The sequence below is a fragment of the Octodon degus genome, unplaced genomic scaffold (genome assembly GCF_000260255.1).
Source record: "Octodon degus isolate 3935 unplaced genomic scaffold, OctDeg1.0 scaffold00042, whole genome shotgun sequence".
Lineage (NCBI taxonomy): Eukaryota > Metazoa > Chordata > Mammalia > Rodentia > Octodontidae > Octodon > Octodon degus.
This window is the reverse complement of record NW_004524618.1, coordinates 3,421,144-3,436,728: the sequence shown is the minus strand read 5'-3', so window position 1 is coordinate 3,436,728 and position 15,585 is coordinate 3,421,144. Positions and strand designations below refer to the sequence as shown.

At 57.2% G+C, this 15,585-nt stretch overlaps 1 protein-coding gene across 2 annotated transcripts in view; it reads left to right on the top strand.

Moving 5' to 3' along the window:
- Positions 1-6: 6 nt before the first annotated feature.
- Sh3pxd2a (SH3 and PX domains 2A) overlaps positions 7-15,585 on the top strand; it is a 200,343-nt gene continuing 184,764 nt past the window's right edge. For both annotated transcript variants that reach the window (XM_023715639.1, XM_004631506.2), the window contains exon 1: positions 7-317. In XM_023715639.1, the coding sequence (XP_023571407.1) occupies positions 246-317 (72 nt within the window). In that variant the 5' untranslated portion in view covers positions 7-245. The remainder of the gene's footprint in view (positions 318-15,585) is intronic.

Here is a 15,585-nt window from a genome sequence, read left to right as displayed (position 1 = left end):
CCGCGGCGAGCGCGCGGCCGGGAGCGAGGAGGGCGCCCTGGGTGCAAGGGCCAGGCCCGCGGGGAGGACGCGTGCCCTTCGGGACGTCGCGGCCGGGGGTCCCACGCACGGGTGGGCGCCGGGAGCCAGGGCCACTGACCCGGCGCTTGGGGGCCCTTGGGATCCGGGCAGCGGGAGAAAGAGCCGGAGCCCGGCCGGGATGACGAGGTGACGCCTCCGGGGGGCGCCACTCGCTTCGTGGGAAGATGCTCGCCTATTGCGTGCAGGAGGCCACCGTGGTGGACGTGGAGAAGCGGAGGAACCCCTCCAAGCACTATGTGAGTACCGTCCATCGCGCGGGGGCCGGCCGCGGACCCCCCCTGCCGCTGTTAGAGCCCGGAGCTGCAGGTCCGCGCGGAGCCCTGGCTGTGGTCTCTGCAGGGCTGTGGGGTGTGTGTCCCGCCTCCACTTTTTCCCTGCCCTGTTCTTTTTTTGGCATTGGGACCGGCAAGTGGTGCCCTTGTCTGTTACAACGGTGAAGTCATCTGTCCGCCCGGGCTTCGGTGGGGGCCGGGTTTTGTCTGTTCCTCCTGGCTGATTGATTGGTGGGGAAGGAGCGTCTCCCTGGGCACAGGGGCTCGCTGTGCCCGCGGGGTGTCCCCAGGGTTCGCCTGGGCGGACTTCGCTCTCTGATTCCGGTTTGCTGTCTTTGCCTGCTTAGGCCGGGCCCAAGGAGCGCCGCGCCCCCTACCCCCGCCACTCAAAGCACTGAGCTTTGATTTCCTCCTTAAAGCTATTGTGTCCCGCGGTGTGAGGAGAATGGTGGCTTTTCCTTTTATCCCTCCTCTGGACGTGACCCGTAGCCGGGGTCATTTCCTCTTAAGTGATGCTCCGCTTCCAGACACGAGGAGGCAAATGTTGGCTGTGGTCTCTGCCCACCGCCCCTCCCCCTGCCTCCCCCAAACTTCTTGAGAGGCAGTGGAGGTTGACCCGCGGCTGGCTCCAAGGTCTGTGTGACAGCCTTGCTTTCATCTCAGCCTTCCCATCCTTCACACTTAGGGAGTAAACTCGATGACCTGGTTGTCCACTGTCTGCTGTCTGAGCAGCTGAGACAGAAGAGACCCCCAGCACGTATCCAAAGCACAAGGGACAATGGACAGCAGGCCTGCATCTCACTTGCAAATCAGGCATTTAAAGCAACATTTAGAATGCTCAAAGGATTAATTTTAACAATTAAAACAGGCTGTTGGTTGCTGCCCTGGACTGCAGGCGTTGGTCTCTGAAGTGCCTTTTATTTTCCTGTTGGAGGGCACTGGGGTTTGTGGTAATGTCAGCCTCAGGCTCCTCTTTCAGAGTCTCTAGCAGAGAGGTGTTCTTTACAGTTGAGCAGTGGGGCAGGGCTCAGATTGGGAGGAGGGAAAAGTGACCAGGTAGGGGATGAATCTATTCCTGTCATCTGGCTTGCCAAGGTTCTCCCACTGCCGTCTCAGAGCACTCCTTTTAGAGGGCTTGGGGCAATGGGGCACCCCAGCCAGCCTTCCTGGCCTCTTTTCTCCAGTGCTGCAACTGCGTGTCAAGGGTCCTCTCGTCTTGACCTCAGTCGAGGTTGGCACTACTTTCAACAGATGGCACTCTCTGCTTTGAGACCCAGCCAGGCACTTTTCCAGTTCTGGATTATGGGCCAAATTGCTAATTTGGCCTTTGACCATGGTTGCCCAAGATTACAAATGAAGACACAAACCAGGAGGAGATCAGGGGCCTGTGGTGGGCAGCATGGGGGAGGCAGCTACATGCTGGGCGCTCTGAAATTCTGGGACTTGTTTAAATCGGGTTGGCCGCTAACTAGTTGAGCAAGTTCTTTAAACCTCCATGGACCTCAGTTTCCTAGTTTTAAGAATGAGGGTTTTGTAATATGTCCTTCGCAGGATTGTGGGGAGCTTTCAATAAGATCATCCACAAACGTGGTTGGCCCAGATCCTCGTACCTAGCAAGTACTCATTAAATGGTAGCTCACGCTGGTGAGACTCTAAGAAAGCATTTTTGAAAAGCAGCTATTAATGGCCTGGCAAATAGAAAGAAAGACACTGAGTTTTAAGATTGATAATAATGTGCACCATGTGGGAAATCCAAAAGGAGTCCTGCCTCGTGCCCTGGAAATGATCATTTCCTCCCTCTTTACAGACCAGAGTGTTTCCTGGGACGGCTCCGCTTCCCATCTGAGAATCGATGACATGTTTGGGGCAGGGAGTGATGTCACTGAGCAGATGGCACCACACAGAATCCTCACGGAGGTCCTGGAAAACAATAAGAGAAGAAAGCATTGTGTGTCATGGAATTGTGGGGTTGGCAGGGACTGGTCTGGCTGACTCCTTTCATTTCTAGACCAGGAAACTCAGAACCAGATGGGCACCTCGCAACACTGCTAGTCACAGCGCTGGCTTGAACTGGCCTTTGCATGTCATGTGGTTTTCTTATCAAAGGTACCTAGGGCCAGTTGAGGTTGGCTGGGAAGACACATAGCTGCTGATGGGGCGACTATGACACTTTGGGGGCATTCATGTCAACACGGGCATGTCCAGTAAGGGTCCAGGGGACTCTGAGGCTTAGGGTCCTCTCCCTTGGCCCTTGTGCAGTGGACGGTGCAGTGCTGAAGGTCGCATGTTCTGAGGAAGGCTCTGTGGTGTGGTTAGCTGGTAGGACATGCTGCACCCAACTTGTGTATGTTTGGTGCCCTCTACCCTGGAGAAGCCGGCCTCCCTCCAGACTCCCTCTCCTCCATGGCCACTGAAGGCTGAGTCTGTGGTTTGGTAAATTGCAGAGCAGAGATGTTTTATGGGATGTACATGTTAGCCAGAACTCACTGATGAGAGAGGCCTGGGGCCCAAGAGCTGCAGAGAGCTGGGAACAGATGCAAAGGTTCTCTCAGGACACCCTGCCAAAGGCTTGCTCTTCCCCATGGGAAGCTGGAGCTGCCAAGATGCCTGGGGTCCTGTGCGCAGGGTCTGTGTGAAAGGCACACAAGTAGCCTCCATTGTTGGTATGGTGTTGCCAGCCATTGGCATCCTTCCCATCTGCCAGCCCCTGCTTAGGGTGGTTCTGGGAAGGGCAAGTGGCTGCTTGGGTCAGAACCCGCGACACAGAGCTGGTCTCCTCTCCTGGCTGTCATGAGCTATCCCTAGGGACCTCAGGTTAGCTGGCTATGATTCAGACCAGTTGTCTTGAAGGTGGTCCTGCTAATCCTGGCAGCAAGCAGCAGATTCTTCAGTCTGGAAGTCTTCTGCTATGGATGGAAGTTCAGGTCCCAGAATTCTCTGCCCTTGTGGTATAGGTATACATCGAGCCATATGGTGGTGGAGAGAAGCTATTTATCTAAAGCAAACAAGATGTTAGTCTGTTTGTTAGCAGGTGTCATGCTTTTATAGTCTTTTCCTTTCCTGAATGCCCCCCCTGAAAGTTCTGATCCTCCACAGGACTCTTTAGGAAAATCAAATAAAAGCCGTGGTGTCTAACACTTAGCACATGCCTTCTCGGGGCATCCCTGTTGTTCATCAGACCCTAGTGTGGGGGAGGTTCTTTGGGCTCTTTTTACACATAGGTTAACTGAGGCTTCGAAAGGCATGAGATTTCTTGGCACCAGTTAGCACCCTGCAGATCTGAGTAAATACAGGTCAGTTTACCTGCTAAGGGGAAGAGACCCCCTAAAACAAGACCCTTCTCCCTAGCTGGCATCAGGGTGGGAGGCCAGGCTCAGGCCTGCGTGACAGTGAGAGAGCGAAACGTGTGGTACGTGCAAGCTGCCTGCCCTGTGCTGCCAGGTGAGTGTGACAGGCAGGGGTCGGGGTGGTCTTTGGGGAGCAGGAGGAGCAGCGTAGGTCCAGGTCCAGGATCTGTCTGTCCCTGTGACGCGTAGTGATAAATGATGGGTGGGCCCTGTGGACAATGCCTTCTTCCTGTGTTAGGAACATCACAGATTTTTTTTGTGTGTGTGTGTTGAACCAGGGATTGAACTCAGACCCTTGTGCTTGCCAGGGAAGCGCTTATTCTACTGAGCCATCTCCCCGGCTCCCACATCACAGATCTTGGTCTTGGCCCTGGAAGCTACATTTTTAGGAATTGGCCCCAAATTTATTCATTTTGCTGCTCTTTCTTTTTATTTTCTAGGCCCTTAGGCTGTCACAGGACTGAGGGCGTGCAGCTGCAGGGGGGCAGGCTTTTCTGTACGGAAGGAGTGATATTGGGCAGATCGGGATCCCAGGCCTGCCTCTGGCACTCGCCAGCTGTGCATCAGTGGCCCATCACGCTGGGGCTGGGCCTCCCTACCTGTGACCTCACAGGGCCTTCAGGAGGTCGGGCTAAGGTCATTTGGGCAAGGCCTCTAGCGCATACCTGGCCCCATCACGGGCACTTACAGTGCACTGCTTTCCTTTGGCTTGCCCCTCCACAAAACCCTGGCACCCGAGGGCCCCCGAGGGCACAGCTGCTGTTCCCAGCCCACGGAGAAACCCGCCCGGCCACTTGCCCTGTGGAAAGCACCCAGCACACCCAGGAGGAGCAGATAAACAGCAGCAGCTGTTCAGGCCCCCAGGGCCAGCTCTGGAACCCAGTGATGGCTTCCTGGAGGAGAGAAGGGAGTGTTCCAGGTGAGGGCGGGCCCACGGCAGCTGGTTACACCCTTGCCGCCCCTCCCTCCTCACACACAGGCCCTTGAACGGGAACTGTTCCTGCCTTGGGGAGGGAAGTGATGGAGGGGTGATTCACAGCCTGACGGGCTCCTCGCTCATGGAAGGACAACCACATCCTTCTAGGCAGTTGGAACCCGGAGCGCAGCCAGCCACTGAGCCGGCCTTGGTCAGAGCTGTGTGAGGGTTTTGGGGGGCACATGAGGGCTGGAATCACTGTGTGTGGTGGCAGGCAGAGGGGAAGGAAAGGAAAAATAAACCTACTTGATGTCAGAGACTCGAGTATGGGTCTAGCTCCAAAAATACAAGCACCAGCTGCTCCCTTTCTGAAGACGTACTCGGGCCAGCTGAGCTACCAGGAGGAGGGCCGAGCTCGGGGTGCTTCCGACCGGGCTGGTGAGCAGTTCCCTCGGGATGGCCTTCTAATTTCCTCTGCCTGAGTCACTGTTGGTTAGGGAAAGGCTAACAGACAACTCCATTTCCTCTTAAATCCAAATTAAATAAAATCAAAGCAATGATAGAGTTCTCCATATGGTAGCCACAGTTATTCCTGTGGAGTTCCAAGAATCCAGGATTGGGACAGGAAGGACGAGGGCTGTGTGGGGGAGATGAGGTGGAGAGTCTGGCTCTGCAAGGGGGTTCTGAACAAGGGCCAGAGGTATGCCCCGCCATGCCAGTTGCCACCAGCAAGGCTGCTCCCAATGGGGCGGTCAGTGCTCCCACAGGCGGAGTCCCAGAGAGGAGAGTCACTTCCTGCTTGCCGGGCTTTCTGCTGTCTGTTGGGCTGTCAGTGGCAGGCAGGTGGGCGCATGGGCAATCAGGGACCAGCCTGAGGGTGGGCTGCGGAGAGCCTCCAGGCTGCCCCAGATAACCTCCTCTAAGCACGTCGCTGTGCCAGCAGCGGGATCTGAGCCCACGCTCTGTGCACAGCGTCCTGCAGGACATCACAGTGCACAGGGTCAGGGGAAGAGCTGACACGGTACCTGATCTATGCTGGGCCCCGCAGAAGGACATTGCACTGGAGCTTTGAACGCCCACCTGAGGGTGGATATATGGAAGTGGAGGCTTAGCAGGTTCTCTCAGGGACTTTAGTTCCCGGGAAGCCGTGAGATTCTTGGCCTAGCCTCTGATATTCAAGCTTTGAGCTGCCCCTTTCTTTGACTTCAGAGCTGGGTTGGGGAGAAATAAGCAGTGAATCCAGCCAGCAGGTGTGGGTGAGGGGTTCCTCTAGGGCTGGGATTTTGCTTTTCATGGGCACAAGCTCTGGTGCCCCTGGATTGAATCCTGTCTTCTCCACTTACTGCCACATGACCCCCGGGGGAATTACTTAGGACTTCCTACCACAGTTTCCTCACCTGTAAAACATGGAAACTTGGGGAGGGGGCTAGGACCTAGCCCACAGGGGTATGGCGAGGACGCACATGCTCATCAGGGTAAGCCCTTAGAACAGAACCTGGCCCATCCCAAGCGCAAGTGCTCACCATGGTGACTTGAAAGTCCCAGAGCTGCTCTGCGATCTGTGGACAGGAGTTCCCAGAGAAAGGCAGCTGGCTAGAGAAGGCAAGCTTTGCTATGGACCTGGAGGAGACTGGCTGGGAAAGAGTAGGATCGAGGTGAGAAAACCAGAAAAGGGCATTAAGGGAAAAGCAAAAGTGCAGGAGGTGGCCCGTGCCAGGAAAATCCAGGCTGAACTGAGGGTGACATGGGGGAGGGGAGGGGCTTCAGATGCAGCCAGGGGAGTTTGGAGTTTATTGAGTGGATGCCTGGAACCTTCCTTTCCTCCTGTGGTGGGGGTGGGGAAGGAGCAGCGCATCAGTGCAGGGTCCTTCTGCAGCCCCAGAACTGGCTCCTGGTGGCTCTGGCCCCGGTGGCTGGCACAAGGCTAGTTAAGGACTGCAGCCTTCTTTCAGGTCCTGCTTTGAGGACTCCCGCGTTAGCCAGCCCCAGCCCCTCCCGCTTGGGGCCCAGGCTGAGCATTAAAGCTGTTGGCACCTGGGCTCCTTGGGGGAGCAGCGGAAGGCGTGCTGCTGGCTTTGGGAGCTAACAGGGGAGGCCCCAGCTGACTGCCAAGCCGGAGCAGCTTCCATCCACACCGCGCAGCGGCATGAGAAAGGCAGTGCCTGTCCTCATGGGGCAGCGGGCTTGATGGGCTGGCTGTGAGGCCTCAGGGTCACCTGAGGTAACAACTGTGCTGCGTGGCCCTTGACTCCAGGATCCCTGATCGCAGGTTGGTTTCCACTCCGGCATCGCTGACGTACTCTTCGTTCATTAGCTCCTACCACTGGTAGCTGTCCTAGCAAACCTGCTTCTTTAAGGAAGACTTCATCACAAAGACAACAGCTGGCATTCCAAGATGCTGCCTGTGTGCTGAGCTTCCCATGGGCATTCCCAACGGAAGTTCCTGGCAGCATCCACATGGAACAGGAGTGCTGGCATAAAGACTCGGAGGCCTCCCCAGCCACACGACCAGAACAAGGCAGGCCAGCAGCTCCTCAGGTCCCTGGCACTGCCCCAGAGACCCCACCACAGGAGCACTGGGCCCTGCGGAGGCTCAGCCCGAGGCCTGGCCCTTTGGCCTCTCAAGCCATGTGAGATCTCCACGTGGCATCTTTCCCCTTCTAGGACCCAGTGGCCTGTCTAGAAGAGGGGTGACTGCTCCCTCAGGGCCTGCACTCAGCTGCACACATGTGAGGGGCTCTCTGAGTCCCCAGATTGTTTTGTGAAGGCATTGGGGTGGGAATACTTAGGAGAGCTCTGCTGGCCCTCGGGACTTTCGCAGAACAGCTCACCTGCTCTGATCCTCCAGGGCCGACCCGATAACACATCTGGTGATGGCGAACCTGGCAGAGCTTTCAATGATACCAGCAGCCCGCTGCGGCAGCTTCTAGGCAGCACCGCCCGGGAGGCCACTTCTTTCCATTTTGGGGGAATGGGAAGAAACGGTCCCTCTCCACACCTGGGTGGAGGAAGCACCCCCGAATGAGCAAAGAGGAGACCGCCAGGCTGGCTGCCCCTCGGCTTTCGTGCTTCTCAGCCCTTTGCTGACATTTCCCTGTGCTGGCAGGGAAGCCGCCCTCCTCAGGCCCCCGGGGGGGGGGAGCCCCTGTGGCACGGGCAGAAGCTTTCCTCTATGCGTGTCAGTGCAACATGAAGGATGCCAAGGGGCGGAGAGTGTGGGGGCCGTCTCCTGCCTCTCTGGTATCCCTGGAGCATGAACTTCAGCCTGGCGGAATTGATCACTCTTATCAGATCTGACTGCGTCACACCAGGGAGCAGGAAGGGGGTGCTGCCCCATGCTGCTGTGTCCTTTTAGGTACGGCAGGAGGAGGAGGGGCCGGGGCTGCAGCCCAGGGCGTGCGTGCGTGCGCGCGTGCGTGTATGTACGTGCGCCATTAGGGCACGCGCCTGTGAGAAGGCCCTTGGGCTTTCCTGCCTCCAGAACTGTTGTCACTTGGTAATGGTTCAAGGAAACCGTGACCTGTGTTGTGTCACCAGCATTTACAGTTATCTCAGATTTTGTGCCAGGCACTGAGTTATATTATTGGCCCCGGTGTAGCCTAAAAGTTGGACTCAAGGTCAGGTCCGGAAATCCCGACTGCGTGGTCAGGAGCGCTGCCCTTCCGCATCCCTTCCTGCGGCCTCCTCCTCCTCCTCGTCGTCCTCCTCGTCGTCCTCCTCGTCGTCCTCCTCGTCCTCCTCTTCCTCTTCCTCGTCCTCCTCTTCCTCTTCCTCGTCCTCCTCCTCCTCTTCCTCGTCCTCCTCCTCCTCCTCCTCCCCCTCCTCCTCCCCCTCCTCCTCCTCCTCCTCGCAGGGGTCCCCGGGGCTCCGCCGCCCACCGTGCCGCCACCCTCCATGCAGCGGCTTCCCTGCTTTTTGCGGCTCTCTCCCGCTCGGGTCTCCCTCCCATCGTGGGAAGTGGCTGCCTTGCGACCTTTCAGGGGAGGCCCGATTCTGACCCAGCTTTACTCTGCTTCCTGATGGCCCAGACCCAAGGAGCTATTTTAAGGGACTTGCCTGTGTGGAGGAGTTGCTCAGTGCGACAGTGGCCCGGGAGGCCTGGCTGCCTGGCACAGCACTGCCAGAAAGGCCCCCCGGGGAGCCCCAGTTCTGCGCACTGGGCCAGGATCGATAAGCCCTCGGGTGGTGCCTAGCGCCCACCCGGAGGGATGGAAGCGAAGCTCCTCCTAGGGAGGCTGGTGTTGCGGAGTGGGCGTGCACAGACGCTGCCAGTCTGAGCCCCGCTTGGTTGGCAGACTGGTCCTTCTCCCGCAGAGCCTCGTCCCATCGCAGAACGCGGCCAAGCTTTGGTTTCCAGCTGGGATTAATTATTCTCTCTAGTCATCACTCATTGGCAACCTGAGAAAAGCGGCCTCATTTTTCCCATGGCGTCTGGGTGGAACAGCTCCCAGGCTGGGAATTGGGAGGCTGAGTCGGGATGCGAAGAGCAGGCCCCTTCTCGGCGCAGCCACGCCCGCTGTCCTCGCCCACCGTCCCCCTTGGCATGGCAGGAGCCAGGGTTTGGATTCAGGTCTCTACAGGCACAGAGCCTGGAATGCTTCCACTGTGAGTCCCCGCCACGATATGGGCCACCCCGGAAACTCAGGCGATTCTGTGGCGTGTCCAGCTGCCCACGCTGGGAGTGCCCACACTGTCCCCACCAGCTGCACGTGCCTGAGGGCTTCTGCACTTTGCTGTGATTCTGGGGGGCAAACACTGAGAGAGCTGCTCTGGGCTGTCAGGAAAGGGAGCAAAGGGGTGCCCCGTGGGAAGCTGGGGCCCGGCTGTAGCTTTCCTGGCAGCGCCCAAGAGGCTAGAGGCCCGGGACGCATCCCATGCGTCCTCGGTGAAGCATGCAGGTCTGCATTAAACCCCGGGCCAGCAGTCATCATCTCCAAGCCCCTTAGGGGACGGGACGAGGCAGTGGTGGTGCTGGGATAAAGCGACTGGCGACTGGCGGGGAGGAGCGGCCACGGCCAAGGCTCTCCACCGTGGGCCCAGATTTTTATTTCCCCTGAACTCTTGTCCAGGGCCCTTTGCAAGGCCTGGCCCTCCAGGGAGTCTAGTCACAGGAGCTCGAGGTCCTCTCTTGGGGTGGGCGTGCAGGGGAGTTTCACCCCTTGGCACTGGGACTGCCAGCCTGATGCCTGCTACAGGCCCTGGAGGGTAGAGTAAACCCCCAGTGAGGAGCTGAGGGCAGCAGGATGGGGACAGGACATTGACAGCCTCTCTGCAAAGCCTCAGGCTCTGCATCTTGCTTGCACATTTCACACAGTTTTCTTCACTTCTATGGGCCTCAGTTTCCTAATCTGTAAAATGGAAATAACAACAATAATGACAATACCTACTTCAGATGGTTGGGTTATGTGCTTCCCATGTAAGATAAACTGCCAGTTCAACAAACGGCAGCTGTTGTTGTTACCATTTATTGGTTTTAATTTCTGCCTCTGACTGCTCATGTTAAATTATTTTCTATCTCTGAATTTTTTTTTAATATTTATTATTTTACCCTTTCTTGGACTGGTCAACTTTTTTTTTTTTTTGTGGAACTGGGGATTGAACTCGGGCCCTTAGGCTTGCCAGGGAAGCGTTTATTCTACTGAGCCATCTCCCCAGCCCGGACTGGTCAACTTTTGATAATCTGTTACTTACTAATATTCACATTCATTCATTCATTTTTAAAAAATTTTTATTTTCTTCTGTATTTTAGGGAGGGGTCTACAGGGTATTCAGGATCTCACTACTAGGTCAGACTCGTAGTGATTCTCCTGTTTATAGCCTCCCAAGTGCTGGGATTACAGGTTCGTGCCACCGTGCCCAGTCTCAATCGCTGTCTCAGAGTGCCCTGGGGGCAGGGCCTGCATGGCAGGCCCGGGGATCGAACCTGGCACCTTCACCTGTTTGCAGGTGATTTAATCTGCTGAACTGTTCGGCCGGCCCTCATTCATTCATTCATTCATTCAATATTTGAGCATTTTCTATGTGCTGAGCTTTGGAACGCAGCAGGGGAGATAAAATTCCCTGCCCTTTTGGAGTCCATGCTTTGATGAGGGAAGGGTTAAATAGGTCATGTGCTGGATGAGGGGCAAATGCTGCTCTGGGAGAGCCCCACCACGGGGCAACTTTTGAACAAGACTCGAGGGAGGTAAGAAAGTGAGCTCTGTGGACACTGGGGAAAAGTAGCAGAAGAGAAAGAGGCCCTGAGGTAGGACCCTCCTGGCTTTTCTGGGGACAAGCGATGAGCTGGCGTACTCCAGTGGAGGATCGAGGGCACCACCGTCAGCAGCAAGGACAGCCATGGAGCTGGGTCAGTGAGAGCCCTGGCGGCACCCGGCGCCCAACCACGCAGTCATCTTGTGGAAGGTGGAAACTGCTGGCGTAGTCACTTTGTGGGCTGTAGGAGAGATTCTCTGTGGAAACGTAACCTGTGAGCAGTGACATGAACATGAGCTCCAGAGCCCCCAGCTAAGTGTGCACACTGAGGCTCAGTGAGGGAGCGCTGACTCTGCACCTCTGGGGTGCGGGGCACTGTGCTGAAAGCCACGCTCCAGCTGGGAGCCGCAGGGTCGTGTGCTCCAGTTGTGCGGTCACCGCCCTCCATCTGCCATGCTGTCCTCATGCTGCCAGAGGCCCTGGGTCAAGAGATGTCCTCGATCAGCGCAATAAATGTACAAAGAAAGCTTCATTTGATCAAAACCCCTCCCCCACTCCTATTTTTACCATAGCTTCCAATTTACAGTTGTGAAAGTTCGTTGTTTGAAACTCAAAACACATGTTCCTGTCCGTAACACACTGCCAACAAGCTGCAAGGCTCGGGGCAGGCCACCAGCGCCTTCCTCTGGCTCGGAGTGGAGAGAGTGACACTGTGAGGAGCGGACCTTTCAGTTCACCTGTACAGTGGCCCAACCCGAGCACGCCCGTGCTTCGTGCAGTGGTGCAGGAAAGCTGTCTCCTAGCATCCCCGGTTAGAGGGCGGTGCTGCAGCTCAGTAATAACAGTGGTGGTGCTCATGGCAGGGGCATTGATTTACCAGTCAGTGGCTGTAAGCTGGGGAGAGGCAAAGCTGGGGCTCAGGGACTCATGGCGGGGGTGGTGTGCAAAGTCCCCTGGGTTAAGCCTTGCTCCTGGCCTGGCAGGGAATCCTGCCTCAGCCCAGGTGGCCATCTGTGGGCCTTACAGGGTGCAATTAGAACAGAACAAAACAGTGAATGTTTAAATGTTAAAAGTCTACTGCACTGAAAGACGCATCGTCATTAATCTCTCTCACTTCAGATGCCCTTCTGCCGTCATCCTTGCAGCGTTTAGAAACAGTTCTACGGGTCCTCTTCGTGCCTTGTGTTGCACTGTGGGGACTGCTCTGATGCCACCAGTCAATCCAAAACATTTACCATGCATGGTCTTCTTGCTTTTGGGGAAGAGCCAGGAGTCGCACGGTGCCAGGTCTGGTGAATGAGGGAGCTGAGGACACGCTGTAACGTTTTACAAGCCTGCCTTTCCATTGAGCAACTCTTGGCAGAGGTGTTCACTGTGTTTTTGATCATGACTCCAAGGAAGGCTTCCAGAACTGCTTCAGAATGTAGAAAAGTAGAAAACTGGGCTAAGTGTGTTCAGAGCAAAGGAGTGTTTGGAGGGTGATTAATGGCAATATGGCTTTCACCGGAATATGTTCTTTTTGTTTAAACACGTTGTGCTTTGATCAGCCTCTCTGCTGTGGAGCAGAGATGTTAGCAAGTGTCAGAGGGAGGGGGCAAAGCCACAGGAGGGAACCCTGGGCAGCCCCTCTTTGTTCCCCCAACAGGAAAACCCATTTGTCCCTGAGGCCTGGGTTTGCTCTTCCAGGTTGCCTTCCGGGGCCATTAACAAGTGCCACACGCGGGGCTGGGAGGGGGCTGCTGGATGGGGTGTTTGCTGGGGGAAGCTGCATGAGGGTGTCTGGCAAGATGTCACCGACACCCACCAGGCAGCCCTTGCAGCAGGTGGCCAGGGCCGGCTTAGCTGGAAGCAGGCGTCCCCACACACTCCCGTTTATTGTTGGAACACGGTGAGTCCTAACCAGCCTCGCCCCTCTTCTCTGGCCCCAAAATAAGCACCAGCTGTTGGCCGCATCGCCTGGGGCTGCCAGTCTCTGCTTGGCCTGGCCCTCTGGATTCATGGCAGGTGTTGGGGCCCCATGCCTGACAGCCAGATTTGCTGGTTGCCCTGGCGTGCCCTCTCCTAGGCCTCACGTCCACTCCCGGTCCCTGTCCCCTCCCACTCTGGCTAAGCAGGCGCGCATGGTGCTGGAAGACTCAAACTCTGCAGCCTCATGCGGGGTTGGCTGCTGGTTCTGCCGCTCACTTAGCTGCTGAGCTTTGGCAGCAGCTTAATGAACTGCAAGCCTCAGTTTCACGCTTTGTGACAGCAGCTGATGGCCTCTCTACTGCAGGATGTCAGAATTAAGATCACTGCGTGGTAGAGCACCTCGTGGTGGGTGGGGGTAGTGGTCACCCCTCTCGGGCCCAGAGGAGGGGCTTGGTGAGTTGCTGCCCCTAGCTTCTGGCTGGGCAGCACCCCACGGCCTCAGGCCACTGGTTACTATTCTCCTAACCCGACTTTGGCTCTGGGCAGTGCAGCAAATTTGCTTGGTTCTGTTTCGGCCTTGTGGTGAGCAGGCGGTAAGGGATCGGCTTCTAGGGTGGGCAGAGCGCGGGGTGGGTGGAGTTCTCTTCCCTCTGGCAGTGGCTCCGCTGGTAGAGTGTGAGAACTGGAAGGAGGACAGTGTGCGCCTCTGCAGGACTGCTGGAGCTGCTCGGGCCGGGCTGTCCCGTGGTGTCGTGCCCTGGCAGGGAGCTCCACAGGGCTGCCACAGCTTGCTTGGGCGCCTGCAGCTGGGAGGCGGCTTGCCTGGACTTCTCCTGGCTCCAGGCGCTGGGAAGCTCTTGCTCTCTTTTGCCTTCTGTTGCTTTTATTCCCCTTTTTGGAAAGTTTGTGCTGGGAACACCTGTAGAGCATCCAAATGGAAAGGCTTTCTCACAAAAGAAAGTAAGGCAGGCATGATGGTGCACGCCTGTGATCCCCAGCACTCCGGGAGGCTGAGGCAGGAGGAGCCCAGCTCAGGGAACTGGGTGACACTGTCTCAAAATGAAGATTAAAAGAACAAGCTGGGGTCATAGCTCCATGTGAGGACCCTGGCTCAACCCCCAGTTCTGTGATAGGGAAGGGAAGAGAAGGGGATAGAAAAGGAAGAAGGAGAAAAAAATACCTTGCTGGGTTGGGCCCTGGGCCAGCTGCTGCTGTGGGCATGTCTTCTTTATTTTTTGGTGCCAAGGACCGAAACCAGGGCTTGCAGCTTGCTAGGCAAGGATTCTACCACTAAGCCAAATCCCTAGCCCCAACGAAACCCTCAGCTCCTGGGCACGTCTTCTAATGCGGAGGCCCTCGTGCAGGGCTGAGCGCTCTCCCCAGGCGCCTGTCCTCTAGGACAGGAGGCTGAGCATGCCGCCTGGCCTCCCTGCACTCCGACGCTTCTCGTCCAAGGAGAGAAGGCAGAGACAGTTCCCTCCCAGAATTGGGGGTGCAGCCTTCTCATATTAAGGTGGGGAAGGGGCTACCCTCTGGAAAGCACTGGGGCCAAGCAGTTCAGAGCAAGGGCTCTGCATCCTGGCCTCCCGTGTTCTCTTTCAGCCCTGACATTTCCGACTGTGTGTTCTTGGACAAGTCACATACCCTCTCTGTGCTTGGTTTCCTCTTCTAAAATGGTCTTTGATCCTGCCTCCCTTGTAGCATTGTTGGGGAGACGAAGGGAGCTGAGGGAGAGCTAGTATAGCCCCCCCAATATAGACTCTGTCTACACTGAGTGTGGGGGAAAGCTTACTGCTGCCCCTGGGCCCACACAGCAGCGGGAGTCCAGGCCAGCAAAGCCTTGGGGGCCGGCGATGTATATTTGGATCCCTTCAGTGGCCTGCATGGAGCCTGGGGTGTGTTCTGGGGGGAGGGCAGACCAAGATGCAGGTGGGTGCAGGCCGACTCCACATTTCCTAGCCTCTTAGTTCTGCTCCAGCCGATGGGGGGACACTGTGCTGTGCCTTCCTGTGAAAGCTGGGATGCTGAAGTCACCAGAAGGCCCTCCCCTCCACGGAGGCATCTGAACAGCTGCAAGGCTCTGGCGGGGTCGGGACAGGGCCTGTGGGCATTCCAGCCCTGAGTCACCTGTTCACAGGTCTTGGCTCCCTCTGGCAGCCCCTGGCCTGGCCTGCATCAGGTGTCCTCTGCAGGCACCAAGCCTCAGGGAGCCCGTGTGACAGAACTTTCTCACATACTAGGAATGACACATGGTTCCTGGTGGCTTCCCCCGAGAGCGAGTGCTCAAAGAGGGCCCGTGACTTATGAAGTGAGGTGGGCGCTGCTGCCAGCTGCGCACTCTGCCCTGTGTCCCCAAGCCCTTCCACTGGGCTACAATGTCCCCCAGCTCCCTGACAGCCCTCCTGCTCAGGCCGGGACGTCCCCTTTCCTGCCTCACCCCATGGTGGGGTCCTCTGCAGGTCTGTAGCCCTACTTGAGCTAATGGCCCTGCGGAAGGTGGGGTGAGCTGTGAACCCAGAGAAGCACCCGCAGGCAGAGGGCATGGGCATCAACGACCTGCAGCCCATCTGAGGGACTGCTTCGATGAAACCTTGCTAAGAGGGCAGCTTCCACTTCTAGCAGGGGTGGAGCTGTAGGACCCAACACCTCCGTAACCCGGGCCCTGGGACCGCACCGCCCGTAACCCGGGCCCTGGCACCGCACCGCCCGTAACCCGGGCCCTGGCACCGCACCGCCCGTAACCCGGGCCCTGGGACCGCACCGCCCATAACCCAGGCCCTGGGACTGCTGCCCGTAACCCGGGCCCTGGGACCGCACCGCCCGTAACCCAGGCCCTGGGACCGCACCGCCCGTAACCCGGGCCCTGGGA